Consider the following 16,467-nt stretch of genomic DNA (forward strand, 5'->3'; position numbering starts at 1 on the left):
ACACTCAGGTTACCACCACAACTCCTCCCTCAACCCCTCCTTTCTGTGATGTATGTTTCCGGGGGTGGTCTTGATCTATAGGGTGGTAATTTCAAAAGTCTTTATAAGGTCTTGCACACCATTTTTGTGGGTCCTTCCTCTCACCTGCAAGTGAGGGGAGCACCCTGTTGCAACAGTTCAATAAAGGCCAAGCCTACAGGCTGCTGTTTTGCTCCAAGTTATCCTGGTTGGTGTCTTTGTTTTTGTCCAAGGGAGCCCTCGGATTTTTCCGTTAACACCTGTTACATAAATGTGTTTCATAAATGTGTTTACATAAATGTGCGGTTTTCTCCCGAATGAAGTGCAGAGTGTTTGAGGACCAGGACATTCACAGGGAAACCAAAATGCTTGTTTACAAAGCCATTGTACTACCAACCTTACTGTATGCTTGTGAACCATGGACCACTTACAAACACCATCTCCAACTTCTCGAAAGATTCCATCAACACTGTCTCTGAAAAACCTTACACATCACTTGGGAGGACAGGCGAACTACTATCAGTGTACTGGAAGAAGCTCGCAGGCCAGTGTTTCCCAGTTGTCAGTGTTTATAACTACATTTTTAAGAGATTTGCCTTGAGACAGTCTTTAAACCTCTCGTTGACCACCAGCATTGCGCTTTCAATTTTTAAGTTCAGAATACAGTAGTTGCTTTGGAAGATGATAATCAGGCATCTACACATTATGATCAGTCCAACAAAGTTGATGTTGAAGAATCATTGCTTCAACACTGGTGATCTTTGAAACCACCATTTATAAATGGTGCAAACTAATGTGGGCATAGCCAGGATTTATGTTGGGGGTGAGAGCAGGAAGCCCACCTGTTAATCTTCCTAGGTCTAGCAGATTCAGAAAGAAACATCTCAACCACAGTTCATAGAATTGTGGAGTTGGAAGGGACCCCGGGGGTCATCTAGTCCAATGCCATGCAATGCAGGAATCTCAATTAAAGCATCCCTGACAGATGGCCATCAGTTGTTTTAAATTATTTTCTTTTGACCCCCAAGTGCTCAGAAAAAAACTCTCAAAATCTTTCCACAATTTCTACTTCTAGTTAGCATTTTTATTTATTTACTTGATTTAGGGGGAGCCACACACACAAACAACACACACACACACAGAGGTCTTGGAAGAGAAGCGTTGAAGTAAAAAAAAGAGTATGCCTGACTTGGTCATTCCAGAAAACTGGAAATCCAAGAAAGCGGGCAGCCTAAACGAGTGAGTGGCAGAAGATGGTTTAGTCACAAGTTGTAACCGTGAAGGCGATTTTTGCCATCTGGTGGCATAGATTTCTAAGATGGACACAAGACCCACTGACAATACAGACACCAGAGTTAAGAAAATTCCCAAACCCGGATCCACGGGTGACTTTGAGTCTTTTCTCTAAGGTAGTCTATTTTAAAGTTTTTATGTGTTTATATGTCTATCACACTTTAAAACTTAAAATCCATTGTTGTATATTGTTTTAAATGTTTGTTTTGCTGCTGGGACTGTAGTTCCATTTGCATTTCTCAAGCTGGTCTCTGACCGTAATAAATTTCATGTTCGTGTTCAGACACCAGAGACACCTGCGGAACGCTGGAAAGCTCCGCAGTCTCTATTTTTGTAGTTTGACTATTAGTGCTTTTTACATTTGCCTTGTTTCTGCATAAAATCTTTTTTTCAAAGAAAAAAACAGCAAGGAAAGAGAAGCAGAGTCTGGACAACAATAAAAGAAATTGGACAGATTTATTTATATCAAAGCTCAAAACTGGTGAAAATATGCAAGCTCAGCAACAGCTGAAATATAAGGAATGTATGAGTGACATACCAGAGAACAATTTATAGATGGAAAACAATATTGGTGAGAAATAAAATCAATTAACCAAACAGCTATCAAGGAAATATGCATATTACAATAGGGCACACACACTCCTGCCCCATGACTGAACTTTAACACAAGGATAGTTCTTTTATTTATCAGGCTGGACTAAATGTTTTCTCTGTGCCTGAAAGTGCACATTTAGAGTTTTTGTATCGTTCTATTTCGCTTTTCTCCCAGGAGGTCAAGGTTGTGTACATTGTATTCCCTGTGCCTTTTTAATATTTACAACAGCCCTGTGAGGTAGACTAGGCCGAGAATTAGTAGCTCAGGGTGCAGCCCTAACCTAAGACCCACCAGGATGGGCGAGTTTTGATGTGGACGTAGAGCATCTCTGGTTCACTTGACTATGCCACATAATTCAGATATACCCGTGTGATATGGCAGAGCCAGACAGGGGAGGACTTAGAATCATAGAATCATAGAGTTGGAAGTGACCACAAGGGCCATCGAGTCCAACCCCCTGCCAAGCAGGAAACACCATCAGAGCACTCCTGACATATGGTTGTCAAGCCTCTGCTTAAAGACCTCCAAAGTAGGAGACTCCACCACACTCCTTGGCAGCAAATTCCACTGTCGAACAGCTCTTACTGTCAGGAAGTTCTTCCTAATGTTTAGGTGGAATCTTCTTTCTTGTAGTTTGGATCCATTGCTCCGTGTCCGCTTCTCTGGAGCAGCAGAAAACAACCTTTCTCCCTCCTCTATGTGACATCCTTTTATATATTTGAACATGGCTATCATATCACCCCTTAACCTCCTCTTCTCCAGGCTAAACATGCCCAGCTCCCTTAGCCGTTCCTCATAAGGCATCGTTTCCAGGTCTTTGACCATTTTGGTTGCCCTCCTCTGGACACGTTCCAGTTTGTCAGTGTCCTTCTTGAATTGTGGTGCCCAGAACTGGACACAGTACTCCAGGTGAGGTCTGACCAGAGCAGAATACAGTGGCACTATTACTTCCCTTGATCTAGATGCTATACTCCTATTGATGCATCCCAGAATTGCATTGGCTTTTTTAGCTGCCGCGTCACACTGTTGGCTCATGTCAAGTTTGTGGTCAACCAAGACTCCTAGATCCTTTTCACATGTACTGCTCTCAAGCCAGGTGTCACCCATCTTGTATTTGTGCCTCTCATTTTTTTTGCCCAAGGTGGGTCCTAATTCCATTTGACCTGGCAACCCAGAGGAAATCACACAATCCTTTTTACCAGTGTTGTCACACTTTTAAAAGAGGAAGCCAATGTATGTTTCTTAAAGCAGGCTTTCTGGGAGTGGTACCAGGGAGCGGGTGGAGACTGGATTCTAATTCTGTTCAGCTTCTTCCTGTCCGGACTAGTTAAAATCCTTCTAGGAGTATGTTCAGCCGAAGCAGATTTGGGGGGAAACACATGAAAACAGCATTTCCTAAGAAACAGGATATACTACCAGGCAGAGGGCCTTCTTGGTGGTGGCGCCCGCAAGTTTTAAAAATATTTTTTTATAAAATATTTATTAAGAATTTAAACAATAAAACAACATTCACATACACAACCCAAAAAAGAAAAAAAACACCATCACTGTCAATCAGTAAAGAAAAAAAGAAAAAAGAAACGAAAAAAAGATATACAAAAAAAAGACAGAGGACAAAAAATCATAACAAGACATGAAAAATAGTTCAGTTTCATGAATAAAATTTCCATAACCCTCTTTTCTGACTCCCTCACATCTCCCTTTTCTGTGTTCCCATTTACAAGATCTTATTCAGCAATACTTCACCTTCTCTCAGAACTTACTTTAAATTATACGTTTCAACTATTATGTCTCCAATTTTTCCCTTTGTTATCAAATATTTAAGCTTGGCATAATATTATTCAAATTTCGCCTTTGTTCTTATAAATCAATTATTTTCATACTCCTTTCAGATATGTCACTAGTGCCATATTATCTTTATATCCTGCATCGTTCTAACATTCATACAATTTACAATACTTTTGCAAATAGTCCTTAAATTTCTTCCAGTCCTCTTCCACTATCTCTTCTCCCAGGTCTCGGATTCTGCCAGTCATTTCTGCCAGTTCCATGTAGTCTATCAGTTGCATCTGCCATTCTTCCAAGGTGGGCAAATCTTGTGTCTTCCAATATTTTGCGATGAGAATCCTTGCTGCTGTTACTGCATACATAAAGAAAGTTCTGTCTTTCTTTAACACCATTTGGCCAACAATGCCCAAGAGAAAGGCCTCTGGTTTCTTAGGGAAGGTATATTTAAGTACCTTTTTCAGTTCATTATAGATCATTTCCCAGAAAGCCTTAATCTTTGGGCATGTCCACCAAAGGTGAAAGAATGTTCCCTCAGTTTCTTTACATTTCCATCACTTACTGTCTGGCAAATGGTATATTTTTGACTGGGGTCATGTACCACCTGTATATCATTTTCATAATATTTTCTTCCAGGGCATTACATGCCGTAAATTTCACACTGGTGGTCCATAACCGTTCCCAGTCAGCAAACATAATATTATAGCCAATATCTTTCACCCATTTTATCATTGCTGATTTAACCGTTTCGTCCTGAGTATTCCATTTTAACAGCAAGTTGTACATTCTTGAAAGTACCTTAGTTTTTGTTTCTAACAGTTCTGTTTCTAGTTTCGATTTTTCCACCTGGAAGCCTATTTTTTTGTCCGCCTTATAGGCCCCCTAATCTGACCATAATGTAACCAATCTCGCACTTTGTCCTTTAGTTTCTCAAAACTCTGCAATCTCCAAGTGTCTCCATCCTTTTCTACTATCTGCCAATATTTTGGCCAATTGGCCTCCATATTGAGTCTTTTCTGAGCCTTGGCTTCCATTGGTGACAACCACCTTGGGGTCTTACTTTCTAATAAATCTTTATATCTTGTCCAGACATTGAACAGTGTCTTCCTGACAATATGGTTCTTAGCAACGCTTTATGAGCTTTTACCTTGTCATACCGCAAGTTTTTAATTTTTGATGTTTTATCCTGTTTTTAATATTCTGTTGGGAGTCGCCCAGAGTGGTTGGGAAAACCCAGCCAGATGGGTGGGGTATAAATAATAATATATTATTATTATTATTATTATTATTATTATTATTATTATTATTATTATTTCTTCTGATGTTGGCAGAGAAGCATCACTGCCACTGGTGCTGATTGCAGATAGGATTGTGCCATTTTGGGGTGAGAGCTCAAAATCAACGCCACAAGTGACGGTGCTTTACACCGCTGGCAGAAGCGGCAGGGCAAGTGGGGCAGCCTTGGGTGTTCAAACTGGGGGGGGGGAGGGCTTCTGACACCTGAAGTAGGACCACTTCTGCCCTCAGGACTCTACTCAAGCCATGCCCCATCCCCCATTCCTTGCCAGTTCAGCTCTAATCTGAAAGCGGAGTTCAGCTGTCTCAGACTCACATTCCATATTCAGGCTGCTTCTACACTTTCCAAACTCCAGTCATTTAAAAGGCTTCTCCCGTGTGTGAATTATTTGATGGGAAGTGAGATTTGACTTGCGAGTGAAGCTCCTCCCGCACTGCAAGCATTTATACGGTTTCTCCCCAGTGTGAATTATTTGGTGAGTGGTGAGATGGATCTTCTGTGAAAAGCTCTTTCCACACTCCAAGCATGTATGCGGTTTCTCCCCAGTGTGAATTCTCTGATGAGTAGTGAGATGTGTCTTCCTTAAGAAGCTGCTTCCACACTCCAAGCATCTGAACAATTTCTCCCCTACATGGATCTTCTGATGGGTAACAAGGGCAGAATTTCGATGAAAGCTCTTTCCACACTCTGAGCATTTATATGCTTTCTGCCCGGTGTAAAGTCTTTGATGAGCAGAAAGATTTTTCTTCTGACGGAAGCTCTTTCCACAGTCCAAGCATTTAAACGCTTTCTCCCCTGTATGGATCCTGTGATGATTAACAAGGGTAGAAGTGTTACGAAAGCTTGTTCCACACTCCAAGCATTTATATGGCTTCTCCCCTGTGTGAATTCTTTGATGTGACGTGAGATTCGTCTTCCGAGTGAAGCTCTTTCCACACTCCAAGCAGTTATATGGTTTCTCTCCAGTGTGGGTTCTTTGATGAGTAGTGAGGTGTATCTTCTGACAGAAGCTCTTTCCACAGGCTAAGCACTTAAAAGGTTTCTCCCCTGTATGGATCCTCTGATGAATAAAAAGGACATAATTTTGGTGAAAGCTCTTTCCGCACACTAAGCATTTATATGCTTTCTCCCCTGTGTGAGTTCTTTGACGAGCAGTCTTCTGGCGGAATCTCTTTCCAATCTGCAAGCATTTGAACAGTTTCTGCCCTGTGTGAACTCTTTGGTGAATAGAGAGATGTGTCTTTCGTGAAAATCTCTTTCCACATTCCAGGCATTTAAATTGCTTTTCATCTGTGTGGATTTTGTAATGAGTTTTCAGTCTTGATTTAGAAGGGAAACTTCTCCAATATACAAAGCGCGCACTTGCTTCTTTTCTCTTTTGCGTATTTTCTTGGACTGGGATTTGTTGGCTCACACTGCCATGAGAAGAAGGGAACTTATTCCTCCCCTTTTCTTCCCCTTCAGGTTTCCTTCTCTGAGATTCTCTCTGTATACATGTGTCCCATTCTGCAAACACCCCATGTGGTTCTCCCTCATTTTTGGTTTTCCATTCATGTCCTGCCACAAAGAAGAGAGGAAACTTCAGAACCTGAGGTACAAATGGAGTTCCAAAACTAACTGGCGGTGACACATAAAGCTTGTGATAATGGAGGAATGGAAAGATCTTAGCTGCAAAGCAGGTCTTATCATCCATTTATCTGCCACTTTTAACACCGTAACTGCCAGCCAGGGTTCTATACTCTATTCTATTGGATCCATGGAGACCGGAACAAAATTGTCAGCTCAGACATGAAGCTCCCTGTGGGATCTCAAGCAGCCACTCTCTCTCAGACTAGGCTAACTCACAGGGTTATGGAATGGGCAAACCATGGAATAATCACGTGTATTCACTTTTGGCAGAAGCTCATTACAGTCGTACCTTGGCTCCCGAACACCTTGGGAGTCGAACGTTCAAGCTCCCAAACGATCAAAAACAGGAAGTGTTCTGGTTTTCGAACATTCTTTTGGAACCTGAACATTTGAGGGGGCTTCCGATTGGCTGTAGGAGCTTCCTGCAACCAATCAGAAGACGTGCTTTGCTTTCCGAATGTTTTAGAAGACGAATGGACTTCTGGAATGGATTGTGTACGACTTCCGAGGTACGACTGTAGTTCAATCATTGAATTCTACAGTTAAAGGATCTTGGAAGAAGCCCGTCAATGATCTGAGCTTCACACACTGGAGAGATTCTGCGCCACAGCAGACAAAACTAGGTTAGGTGGTGTTAGGTAGGCTATGGCAGGTGTCTTCCTTCTGCAATGGCTTCTATCTCTATTTGAACTCATTGCAACTCTTGATGTTTCTTACAGCTTACTGTTATATACATTTTGTTGCCATTTTACCATTTTGCCTCCTTGTGGTTTTTTGTTAAATGGAAATTAAACAGTCAAAAATAGAGAAAACCTTCTAGACTGGACAAAAGGGAACGGAGGTGCTAAAACAGAGAAAATGTGCAAACAGGCCCATTATAGCTCTAAATGCTATTGTCATCAACTCTGAAAACAAAGAACCTTACCAAGAGAGAAAGCATTCCTACAATTCTCCTCCATGACTATTTTATGCAGTGCCCTTTGGTCAGCATCCAGCAGAGCCCACTCCTCCTCTGTGAAATCCACAGCAACCTCCTCAAACAACACGGGACCCTGAGAGAAAAGGAAATAGTTGCCTTGTTGTAGGTAATCTTTATGTTAAAAGTAAAGGTAAAGGGACCCCTGACCATTAGATCCAGTCATGACCGACTCTGGGGTTGCGGCGCTCATCTCGCTTAATTTGCCGAGGGAGCCGACGTCTGTCCGCAGACAGTTTTTCCGGGTCATGTGGCCAGCATGACTAAGCTGCTTCTGGCGAACCAGAGCAGCGCACGGAAACGCCGTTTACCTTCCCGCCAGAGTGGTACCTATTTATCTACTTGCACTTTGATGTGCTTTCGAACTGCTAGGTTGGCAGGAGCAGGGACCGAGCAACGGGAGCTCACCCCATCGCGGGGATTCGAACCGTCAACCTTCTGATCGGCAAGTCCCAGGCTCTGTGGTTTAACCCACAGCGCCACCCGTGTCCCTTATCTTTATGTTATTTACCAGCAAAATCCAGAATACGCCTCAAAGTAAGATGACTTGAGTATTATCCTGCAGAACCTAAACTTTCTTGAGTGGCACCCACAGCCTCCCTAGCGGGCAGTTTGACAAACTCAAAGAGAGAAGTTTACATTGGCCTACAGAGGTGAGCAGAAGACAGAGGAACCCAGGCTGCCCCCTAACGTCACTCCCCACAATGACCCTTCCCCCTACCTGATCTGGTGCCACAGCAACTGCTTCCTGTCTGTTGCGAACAGGAGACGTCTGAGCAGGTCTTGCCACCAGTATTTCTTCACCTGAGAGACAAAGATGGTGGGAAGGAAGTAGCACGCGCTTGTCTCAGGGGCTAAGTGACATGTATCAGGGTAGGACACACTGACTTTACAAAATGTCTCATCCACTGTACATATTTTATTATCTACCTTGACATTATATAATTAACATTAACATCGGCTATCTTAACATTATATAACATTATATCAGAAAATGCAAGGCCCATTTCCACCTGGCCTAGGGGACGGGGCCCACACTCACCCTGAACAGCTAAAAGGCTCCTGGGAGGCTGGAGGGACATTGCTGGAACAACTCTTGGGCAACTGGCTAAAATGTTTTTGTATGTTTTAAACAGTTCTAATTTGGGTTCCTCTGTTTTATTTTTGTTGGGTTGGTGTTGGTTAAATGTTTAGTTGAGGTTGGCAGTTACTTTAATTTGGGTATAACTGTAAACTGTTTATTATTGTTATTGTGATTATTATTGGTTTTATTGATTTATTGATTTGTTTGTTGCTGGCATAGGATATCTTGTTTTTTAATGTTTGATGTTTGGCTGTGTTTTATATGTTGCAAGCTGCCCAGAGTGGCTGGGGAAACCCAGCCAAATGGGAAGGATACAATTTAAATATTATTATTATTAATTTGTTCTCATGGCTTGAGGCCTCAAACACTGAAACCTACTCGTTTTTAATCTTTGGAAAATGATGGGGGGAAGCATCTTCCCCTGAAAGTTTCGGGAGAATGTAAGAAGATCCCATACATTTCAGGAAGTTCAGGTTCATTCTTACTGAGTAATGCAGCACCTCCACTGCTCTCCAGAACGTTTCTCCTTAGCAGGAAGCACTCTTTCACATCCAGTGAAGAACTTTCTCTCTCAGTGAAATTAGCTGCCACCTTTGCAAGGAGACCCTTTACCTGAAACAACAATGAAGATATTGAAGACAGTGAATGGGCAGAAAACCAGAGAAAAGGGCAAAATGTCAAGAGGAGTTTGGGACATTCCTCCGCTGATGATTTCCAGGAAGTGATTGATTCACATTCTGGGCCCTTTGGAAGCACCAGGATGAAACCCTCTCTCACCTGCTGCTCTGCCTGCTTCTTGTTCTCTGCCCAACTCAGGAGGAAACCTTCGGCCAGGGCCACCGCCTGGGAACTGGTCTCCGCTCCACATTCCCTGACCCAGCTCTCCATCTCTGAGGGAAGGACGGTCAGGAATTGCTCCAGGATCACCAGGTCCAGGATCTGAGTCTTTGTGCATCTCTCTGGCTTCAGCCACTCATGGCAAAGGTGGTGGAGTTGGCTGCAAACCTCTCTTGGTCCCTTGGCCTCATGATAGCAGAACTTTCTGAATTGCTGGCGCCGTACATCTGAGCTGAGGGTCTTCTCCCCATCCAGGCCGACTGAGTCTTGGTCTTCCATCTTTCTCACTGTTCCAAGGATGCCTCCAACTGGGCTACAGACTCCTGAAAAGCGGAGATACAAGGTTGGATTAAGGAGCTGAGGGACCCTCCTTCCTCCAGGAAGGAACACATGAAGTAAGGTAGCACAAAATGATTGATTTGATTTATTACGGCCATTGGCCCATATCTAAAACAATACAACAAGATTTATCCATAAACAAACAATTTAAAACAATTCCAAGTTAAAACACCCATATAAAACCAATTTAACTTCAATTAAGTAAACACTATATACAATAAGGTCCCTCTGTGTCAACCGTAATTCAAATATTTCGGGGATATGCGTCTTAGTTCTGGCACTTATTGATGGTTCTTAAGTTTGGCTAAGCTGTCAGAGTCATACAGTGATCCATTTCTCCTCTTATGAAATAAGACATTAATCAGGTATCTAGCGACTGCAAGGGATCTACTTGAGTCTTCGTCGTTTAATAAGTATATTATTTGGGCTTCCTGAGGTCTGTCAGCAATTCTCGATAAATATGGGGCTAGAAACTTGGACCGTGGAGCCGAATGTAATGGACAACAGAAGATTATATGGTATAACGATTCTATAGATCCACTTTTACAGTCACAGAGGAGTGAGATCTGTCCGTTGGAGAGTCTGTTACCCAACACATTTGATGGGAAAACATTGAATCTAGCCTTTATAAAGGCATACCTGTGCATCACCACAGATAAGGTAGTTAAATAAGCTGGGAGTTTCGTTGGTGGTGTTAAGCCAAGGTTTATCGGCGAACAGGTGCCACCACCTGTCGCAATATTAAATTGTAAATCGATCTCCTCTAATCTGTGAGTTATAATTCTCTTGGCAGAAATTAAATCCAATTTTAGTAGTTCAGATGGAGATAGTCCTAAGGACACAAGTTTCCCATGTATTATTTTTGCCCAAGGGCTAGGGAAGTCATCTCTCCAGAGACACTGTATCAAGTGGAGATATGGGAGTTTATGCCATAATGCCAACCAGTAACAGAGGATGCATTTCCATAGTGTGGTTTCTAGAGATGTCACATTTAGTTCGAGTCGTATAGCTGTATTGCCTACACACTTGGGTAGTTTTAGCAACCTTCTTAGCAGTTGGTTTTGGATTACCTCCAACTGGGTTAGATTAACAAAGGACCCCCATATTGGGATTGCATATGCTATTGTTGCAATCACCTTTGCCTTGAAAACTTTTAACACTGATGGAATATGGAAAGCCCCATCTGAAAAGAAAAAAAAACGCAGTAGCGCAAAGGAAAGGGCTTTAGCTCTATTTAATACATATGCAAGATGGACCTTCCAGCCCATGTTGTGTTGGAGGAGGACACCCAAGTATTGAAATTTAAAAACTTGGTCTATGGCTTTCCCATCTATTCTCCAATTATAGGTTTTTCGACTCTTGGTGAAAATTAGGACTTTGGACTTTGCGTGATTAATTGTAAGAAAATTTGATTTGCAGTAAGCATCAAAAATTTTTAAGGCCCTCCTAAGGCCAACTCTGGAAAAAGATAGGATCACTGCGTCGTCTGCGTAGAGTAGAAGGGGGCAACGATATTGGGCAAGACGGGGGGCGTGGATCGTCTCTTGAGAATCTATCAGAGGCGCCCTCATATCGCTTATAAATAGATTAAAAAGGGTCGGAGCAAGGATACATCCTTGACGAACACCTCTATTGATGGTTACTGGATTTGAGAGGTCGCCTGCCGGAGTGATTCTCACCCTAGCGGCCGATCCGTCATGCAGTTTAGTTATTAGCCACAAAAGTCTTTTGTCTATTCCCCATCGTGCTAATTTTCCCCAAAGTAGTCCTCTGGGGATGCTGTCAAAAGCAGCCTTTAAATCAATAAAGGCCGCACAAAGTTGGCCTCTATTTGGGGCGGAATATTTTCGGGCAAGGTGGTATAAAACTAAGACATGATCGACCGCTGACTGATTCGATCTAAAACCAGCCTGTTCAGGCCCAATCAGGTTGTTCTCTTCGGCCCACTTAGTAAGCTTAGTTAACAAGAACCGTGCATATATTTTCCCAATTATTGACAATAAGCTGATATTCCTGTAATTTCCCGGATCATCTGTCGAGCCCTTTTTATGAATTGGAATAATAATCGCATCCTTCCATATTCTTGGAACCTTCCCACTGTTGTTTACGGCATCAAAAGTAACGGCCAGGATTTTCGCCCACCAGTCTGCGTGAAGTTTAATAGCTTCCGCCGGGACTAGATCAGGACCGGGGGCTTTTCCAACTTTGAGATTAGAAATGAGACCGTGGATTTCTTCTGGGTTAGTGGGTGGCCAAAGAGGGAGCTGCTCATAGAATCCATCGATTGTATTAATATTAAGGTCTGGTAAGGCAAAATAGTTCCTTAGAAAGGATTCCCAGACTGGGGCAGGGATAACTGTTAGGGGGTATCTTTTAGATTTTCTGTTAACCAACAGCCAGAATTTTCGGGAATTACGGGTATTTGAGGCAGCTATAAGTGCATGCCAGCGGTTCAGTTGCCATTCGTGTTTGGCCTTTTTTTGCACATATTTGTAAGCTGATTTTGCCTGATAGTACTCCATGGGGAGCATAGTTGCCCCTGAGGATTTGTAATCATTATAAATAGCACAAAGATGTTGTTTGGCTTGTTTGCAATTACGATTAAACCACAGTGCACCTGTCTTGGAGTGGGCCCGATTTGCCTGGTGGGTTGGGACAGTAAAGAATGACGTGAGGACATTCAACAGATTGGCAAATAAATTAATAGTTTGGTCGTGTTCATATGAGGTTATGTCAAGGGCTGAATAGGTTTGTATGATCTCCTGCTGAAAAAATTCAGAATATTTTTGAGCCTGCATTGCAGACCACTTTATACCCTTCACTCGTAATGTCGTATTAATACCCTCTACCAGGTTTTCTGTGTTAGTGTCTAATTGAGTTGGATGACTGTACTCGTCCCCGTGCCAGTCTAGGTCAAACGTAGCAGCAAGTGGGAGGTGGTCACTGAGCTGAATATTGTCAATCTTAAAAGAGAGAGCTTTCGGCATCAAGTCGCTCGAGGCTAAAAGGTAATCTAGTACACTATTTGATTTTATGCCTAGGTGGGTATACTCCCCCGGTATATCGGGAGGGCAGCAACCATTCAGGGGTGCTAGGTTTAAGCGAATAGCCATTTGGTAAAGAAGTACTCCAGCCTCGTTTACTTTAGAGTCTTTTGAGGTTCTCCTCAAGGCATGTATCAAATCATAATTTTCGAGGCATGGAGCTGACCACCATTTGGCTTTAGTTAGATCAGCCCAATTTGCTGCTATGCGAAGGTAGCACAAAATAATGATTTTGGTATCCTAAAGGTTATCAAATTTATTACCGCGCAAGCTTCAGTATACCGTATTTTTTGCTCTATAACACGCACCCGACCATAACACGCACGTAGTTTTTAGAGGAGGAAAATCCGTAGGCATGCCACCCGTAGGCATTCCCTCCATAACACGCACAGACATTTCCCCTTACTTTTTAGGAGGAAAAAACTGAGTGTTATGGTGCAAAAAATACGGTACTACAAAAGAAAACCCGTGGCATTTCACAACTCTCAGCACAACACCTACAGAATATATTTCAGCACCCTTTTAGAAAGAAAACACTCTGACCTTCCTTTGAGTTGTGCTTGTAGGTTTAATGGTTTTAGTCATCTCTTGTTGTTGGACTTTAATATTATCGGGATGAATGTTGTTTTATTGTTTCCTGCTGGTTTTATTTCTTACCTAGCAAAAGTTTTGAATTAAATCTGCCATTCTGCTGAATGAATCTTAGTTGATTACTTTAATATTTACTTGTAAATATTAACATTCATTTAGAAATATTCCAATTGTTTACTGGAAACAAAATCATATTGCTTCCCTGTATCTGAGATCTAGTACACTGCTTCTCCAATGTGAATATTCTATTCCTCTTATTCACTGCAATATCCCTGGCCCAATATTTTCCTAACTGGACCAGGGTTTTGTCCACCTCTCTCTCTTTCCCTTTCTTTGTCCGTATCATCAGTGGAGAAAAACACACCACATTTCTATCCAGTTGCGCTCCTAAATTTATTTCAAGTATCACTGGCTAGGACTGTTCTCTGCTAGAGTTTACAGGCTCCACTTTCAGCCTGTAACCAAATGTCTGCAACTGTTTGTTGACTTTTAATGTACTGTTTTCAATTCTCTTCATAAAAGCAGTTTGCTTCCTTTGAATCAGCCTCTCTCTCCTGCCTTTGATTAAAAGGGCACAATTTTTCAGTAATGCCCATTGTGAAAAGATCCCCTTTACACTTCAGGGGTTTCCATGTCTGTAAGTGACCTTGTGCGGTTGTGTAACTAATGAATTCTCTTTCTCTCTCTCTATTTCGGTGGTGGGGTGTCCTATTTGAAATCAAAGTCCAGTTGATAGTTCACTTCTAAGCATCAACTCACCTGCTTCAAAGCCTCCAAGCCCCACGAATCAGGGGCCTCCTGGCTTTGCAGAGGAGAGGAAAGACGCTCCAGTCCCTGACACAGACAAGAAACTGTTGGTTATGTACATACGCTACATTAGTGTAGCCTACCCCATGGGGCTCTTGTGAAGATAAAAAGAGGAGCTGAAGAAAACATACACGCAGGAAACCCGTGCACGTTAAGGAAAGCCACTCAAGAGCTAATTCCCCACGATGCAGCTGCAAGGCACTTTGTTACTGCCTTGGCAGTGTTGCTGGACAGAACTGGCACAGTCAGGCTGGGTAGGTAAGGGGCTCAGGTTACAGCATTCAGAGTGGGAAAGGGCAGAGAGCATAGAGAAGCATTGGAACTGACGCCTTTGAGGAAGAGTTGCAGGACTCCATTGCAAGAGACTTGCAAGAGAACTCTTGCCTTGTGGACTTTGGCGCAGCAAGGGGCTTCGTAAACAAAGAAACCGTCTGGGCTCAGAGAGGGAAAGCTGCTCGTAACATCTTGTAAATAAATAAGTGTGTATAAAGCATTGGTGTTGGGCTAGTAAAGACTGCCCACCTAGCACTTTGAAAGCACATCAAAGTGCAAGTAGATAAATAGGTACCGCTCCGGTGGGAAGGTAAACGGCTTTTCTGTGCGCTGCTCTGGTTCGCTACATGACCCAGAAGCTGTCTGCGGGCAAATGCCAGCTCCCTTGGCCTATAGAACGAGATGAGAGCCGCAATCCCAGAGTCGTCTGCGACTGGACCCAATGGTCAGGGGTACCTTTAGCTTTACCTATAAAGCATTGGTGTTGGGCTAGTAAAGACAATTTGTGCTGTGTTTTAATTTGTGGGAAGCTGCCCAGAGCGGCTGGGGTAACCCAGTCAGATGGGTGGCATATAAATATTATTACAGTGGTACCTCGGGTTACATACACTTCAGGTTACATACGCTTCAGGTTACAGACGCTGCTAACCCAGAAATAGTGCTTCAGGTTAAGAACTTTGCTTCAGGATGAGAACAGAAATCGAGCTCTGGCGGCAGCGGGAGGCCCCATTAGCTAAAGTGGTGCTTCAGGTTAAGAACAGTTTCAGGTTAAGAACGGACCTCCGGAACGAATTAAGTACTTAACCCGAGGTACCACTGTATTATTATTATTTATTTTCTGCTAACCAGCTGCTTCCTGCGATGAGCTTGATTGAGCTTCTGCAGTGCACACACCCAACTCCCAGGAAGATGCACAAGCATCTTCAGCCATGGGCTGAAATAGCTTTGCTCTTCCTATAGGTACCCCTTCCCTTTTTCATAGAATCATAGAGTTGGAAGAGACCACAAGGGCCATCAAGTCCAACCCCCTGCCAAGCAGGAAACACCATCAGAGCACTCCTGACATATGGTTGTCAAGCCTCTGCTTAAAGACCTCCAAAGTAGGAGACTCCACCACACTCCTTGGCAGCAAATTCCACTGTCCAACAGCTCTTACTGTCAGGAAGTTCTTCCTAATGTTTAGGTGGAATCTTCTTTCTTGTAGTTTGGATCCATTGCTCCGTGTACGCTTCTCCGGAGCAGCAGAAAACAACCTTTCTCCCTCCTCTATGTGACATCCTTTTCTATATTTGAACATGGCTATCATATCACCCCTTAACCTCCTCTTCTCCAGGCTAAACATGCCCAGCTCCCTTAGCCGTTCCTCATAAGGCATCGTTTCCAGGCCTTGGACCATTTTGGTTGCCCTCCTCTGGACACGTTCCAGTTTGTCAGTGTCCTTCTTGAATTGTGGTGCCCAGAACTGGACACAGTACTCCAGGTGAGGTCTGACCAGAGCAGAATACAGTGGCACTATTACTTCCCTTGATCTAGATGCTATACTCCTATTGATGCAGCCCAGAATTGCATTGGCTTTTTTAGCTGCCGCGTCACACTGTTGGCTCATGTCAAGTTTGTGGTCAACCAAGACTCCTAGATCCTTTTCACATGTACTGCTCTCAAGCCAGGTGTCCCCCATCTTTTTAAACAGTTGTCACCTGGGCATCTCCCTTCCCTTCCCTTCCCGTCGTATTTTCCTGCCTTGCCTCTTGTCGTCCCCGCCCCCCATGCGCCTTTCAGCCCTGCAGACTCAGACCCACAAAACTGGAGCCTCTAGGGCGGGGAAGGGGGCTCACCGGATCCCGCGAGGAGCCACCGACGCTGCGCTTGGGAGGGCGGGCGGCCAAGGCACGTCCCGGG

The 16,467-nt window shown here is 43.3% G+C and overlaps 1 protein-coding gene across 1 annotated transcript; it reads right to left on the reverse strand.

Moving 5' to 3' along the window:
• Nucleotides 1–5,060: 5,060 nt before the first annotated feature.
• On the reverse strand, nt 5,061–16,467 carry LOC309527332 (uncharacterized protein). Its single transcript, XM_082214097.1, has 6 exons — nt 16,404–16,467; nt 9,455–9,837; nt 9,163–9,289; nt 8,315–8,397; nt 7,543–7,669; nt 5,061–6,545 (listed from the first exon to the last, which is right to left on the reverse strand). The coding sequence occupies exons 2-6, from the start codon at nt 9,791–9,793 to the stop codon at nt 5,344–5,346; spliced, it is 1,878 nt and encodes a 625-aa protein (XP_082070223.1). The 5' UTR covers nt 9,794–9,837; nt 16,404–16,467; the 3' UTR covers nt 5,061–5,343.

Source organism: Podarcis vaucheri, assembly GCF_965113315.1.
Source record: "Podarcis vaucheri genome assembly, chromosome: 2".
Classification (NCBI taxonomy): Eukaryota; Metazoa; Chordata; class Lepidosauria; order Squamata; family Lacertidae; genus Podarcis; species Podarcis vaucheri.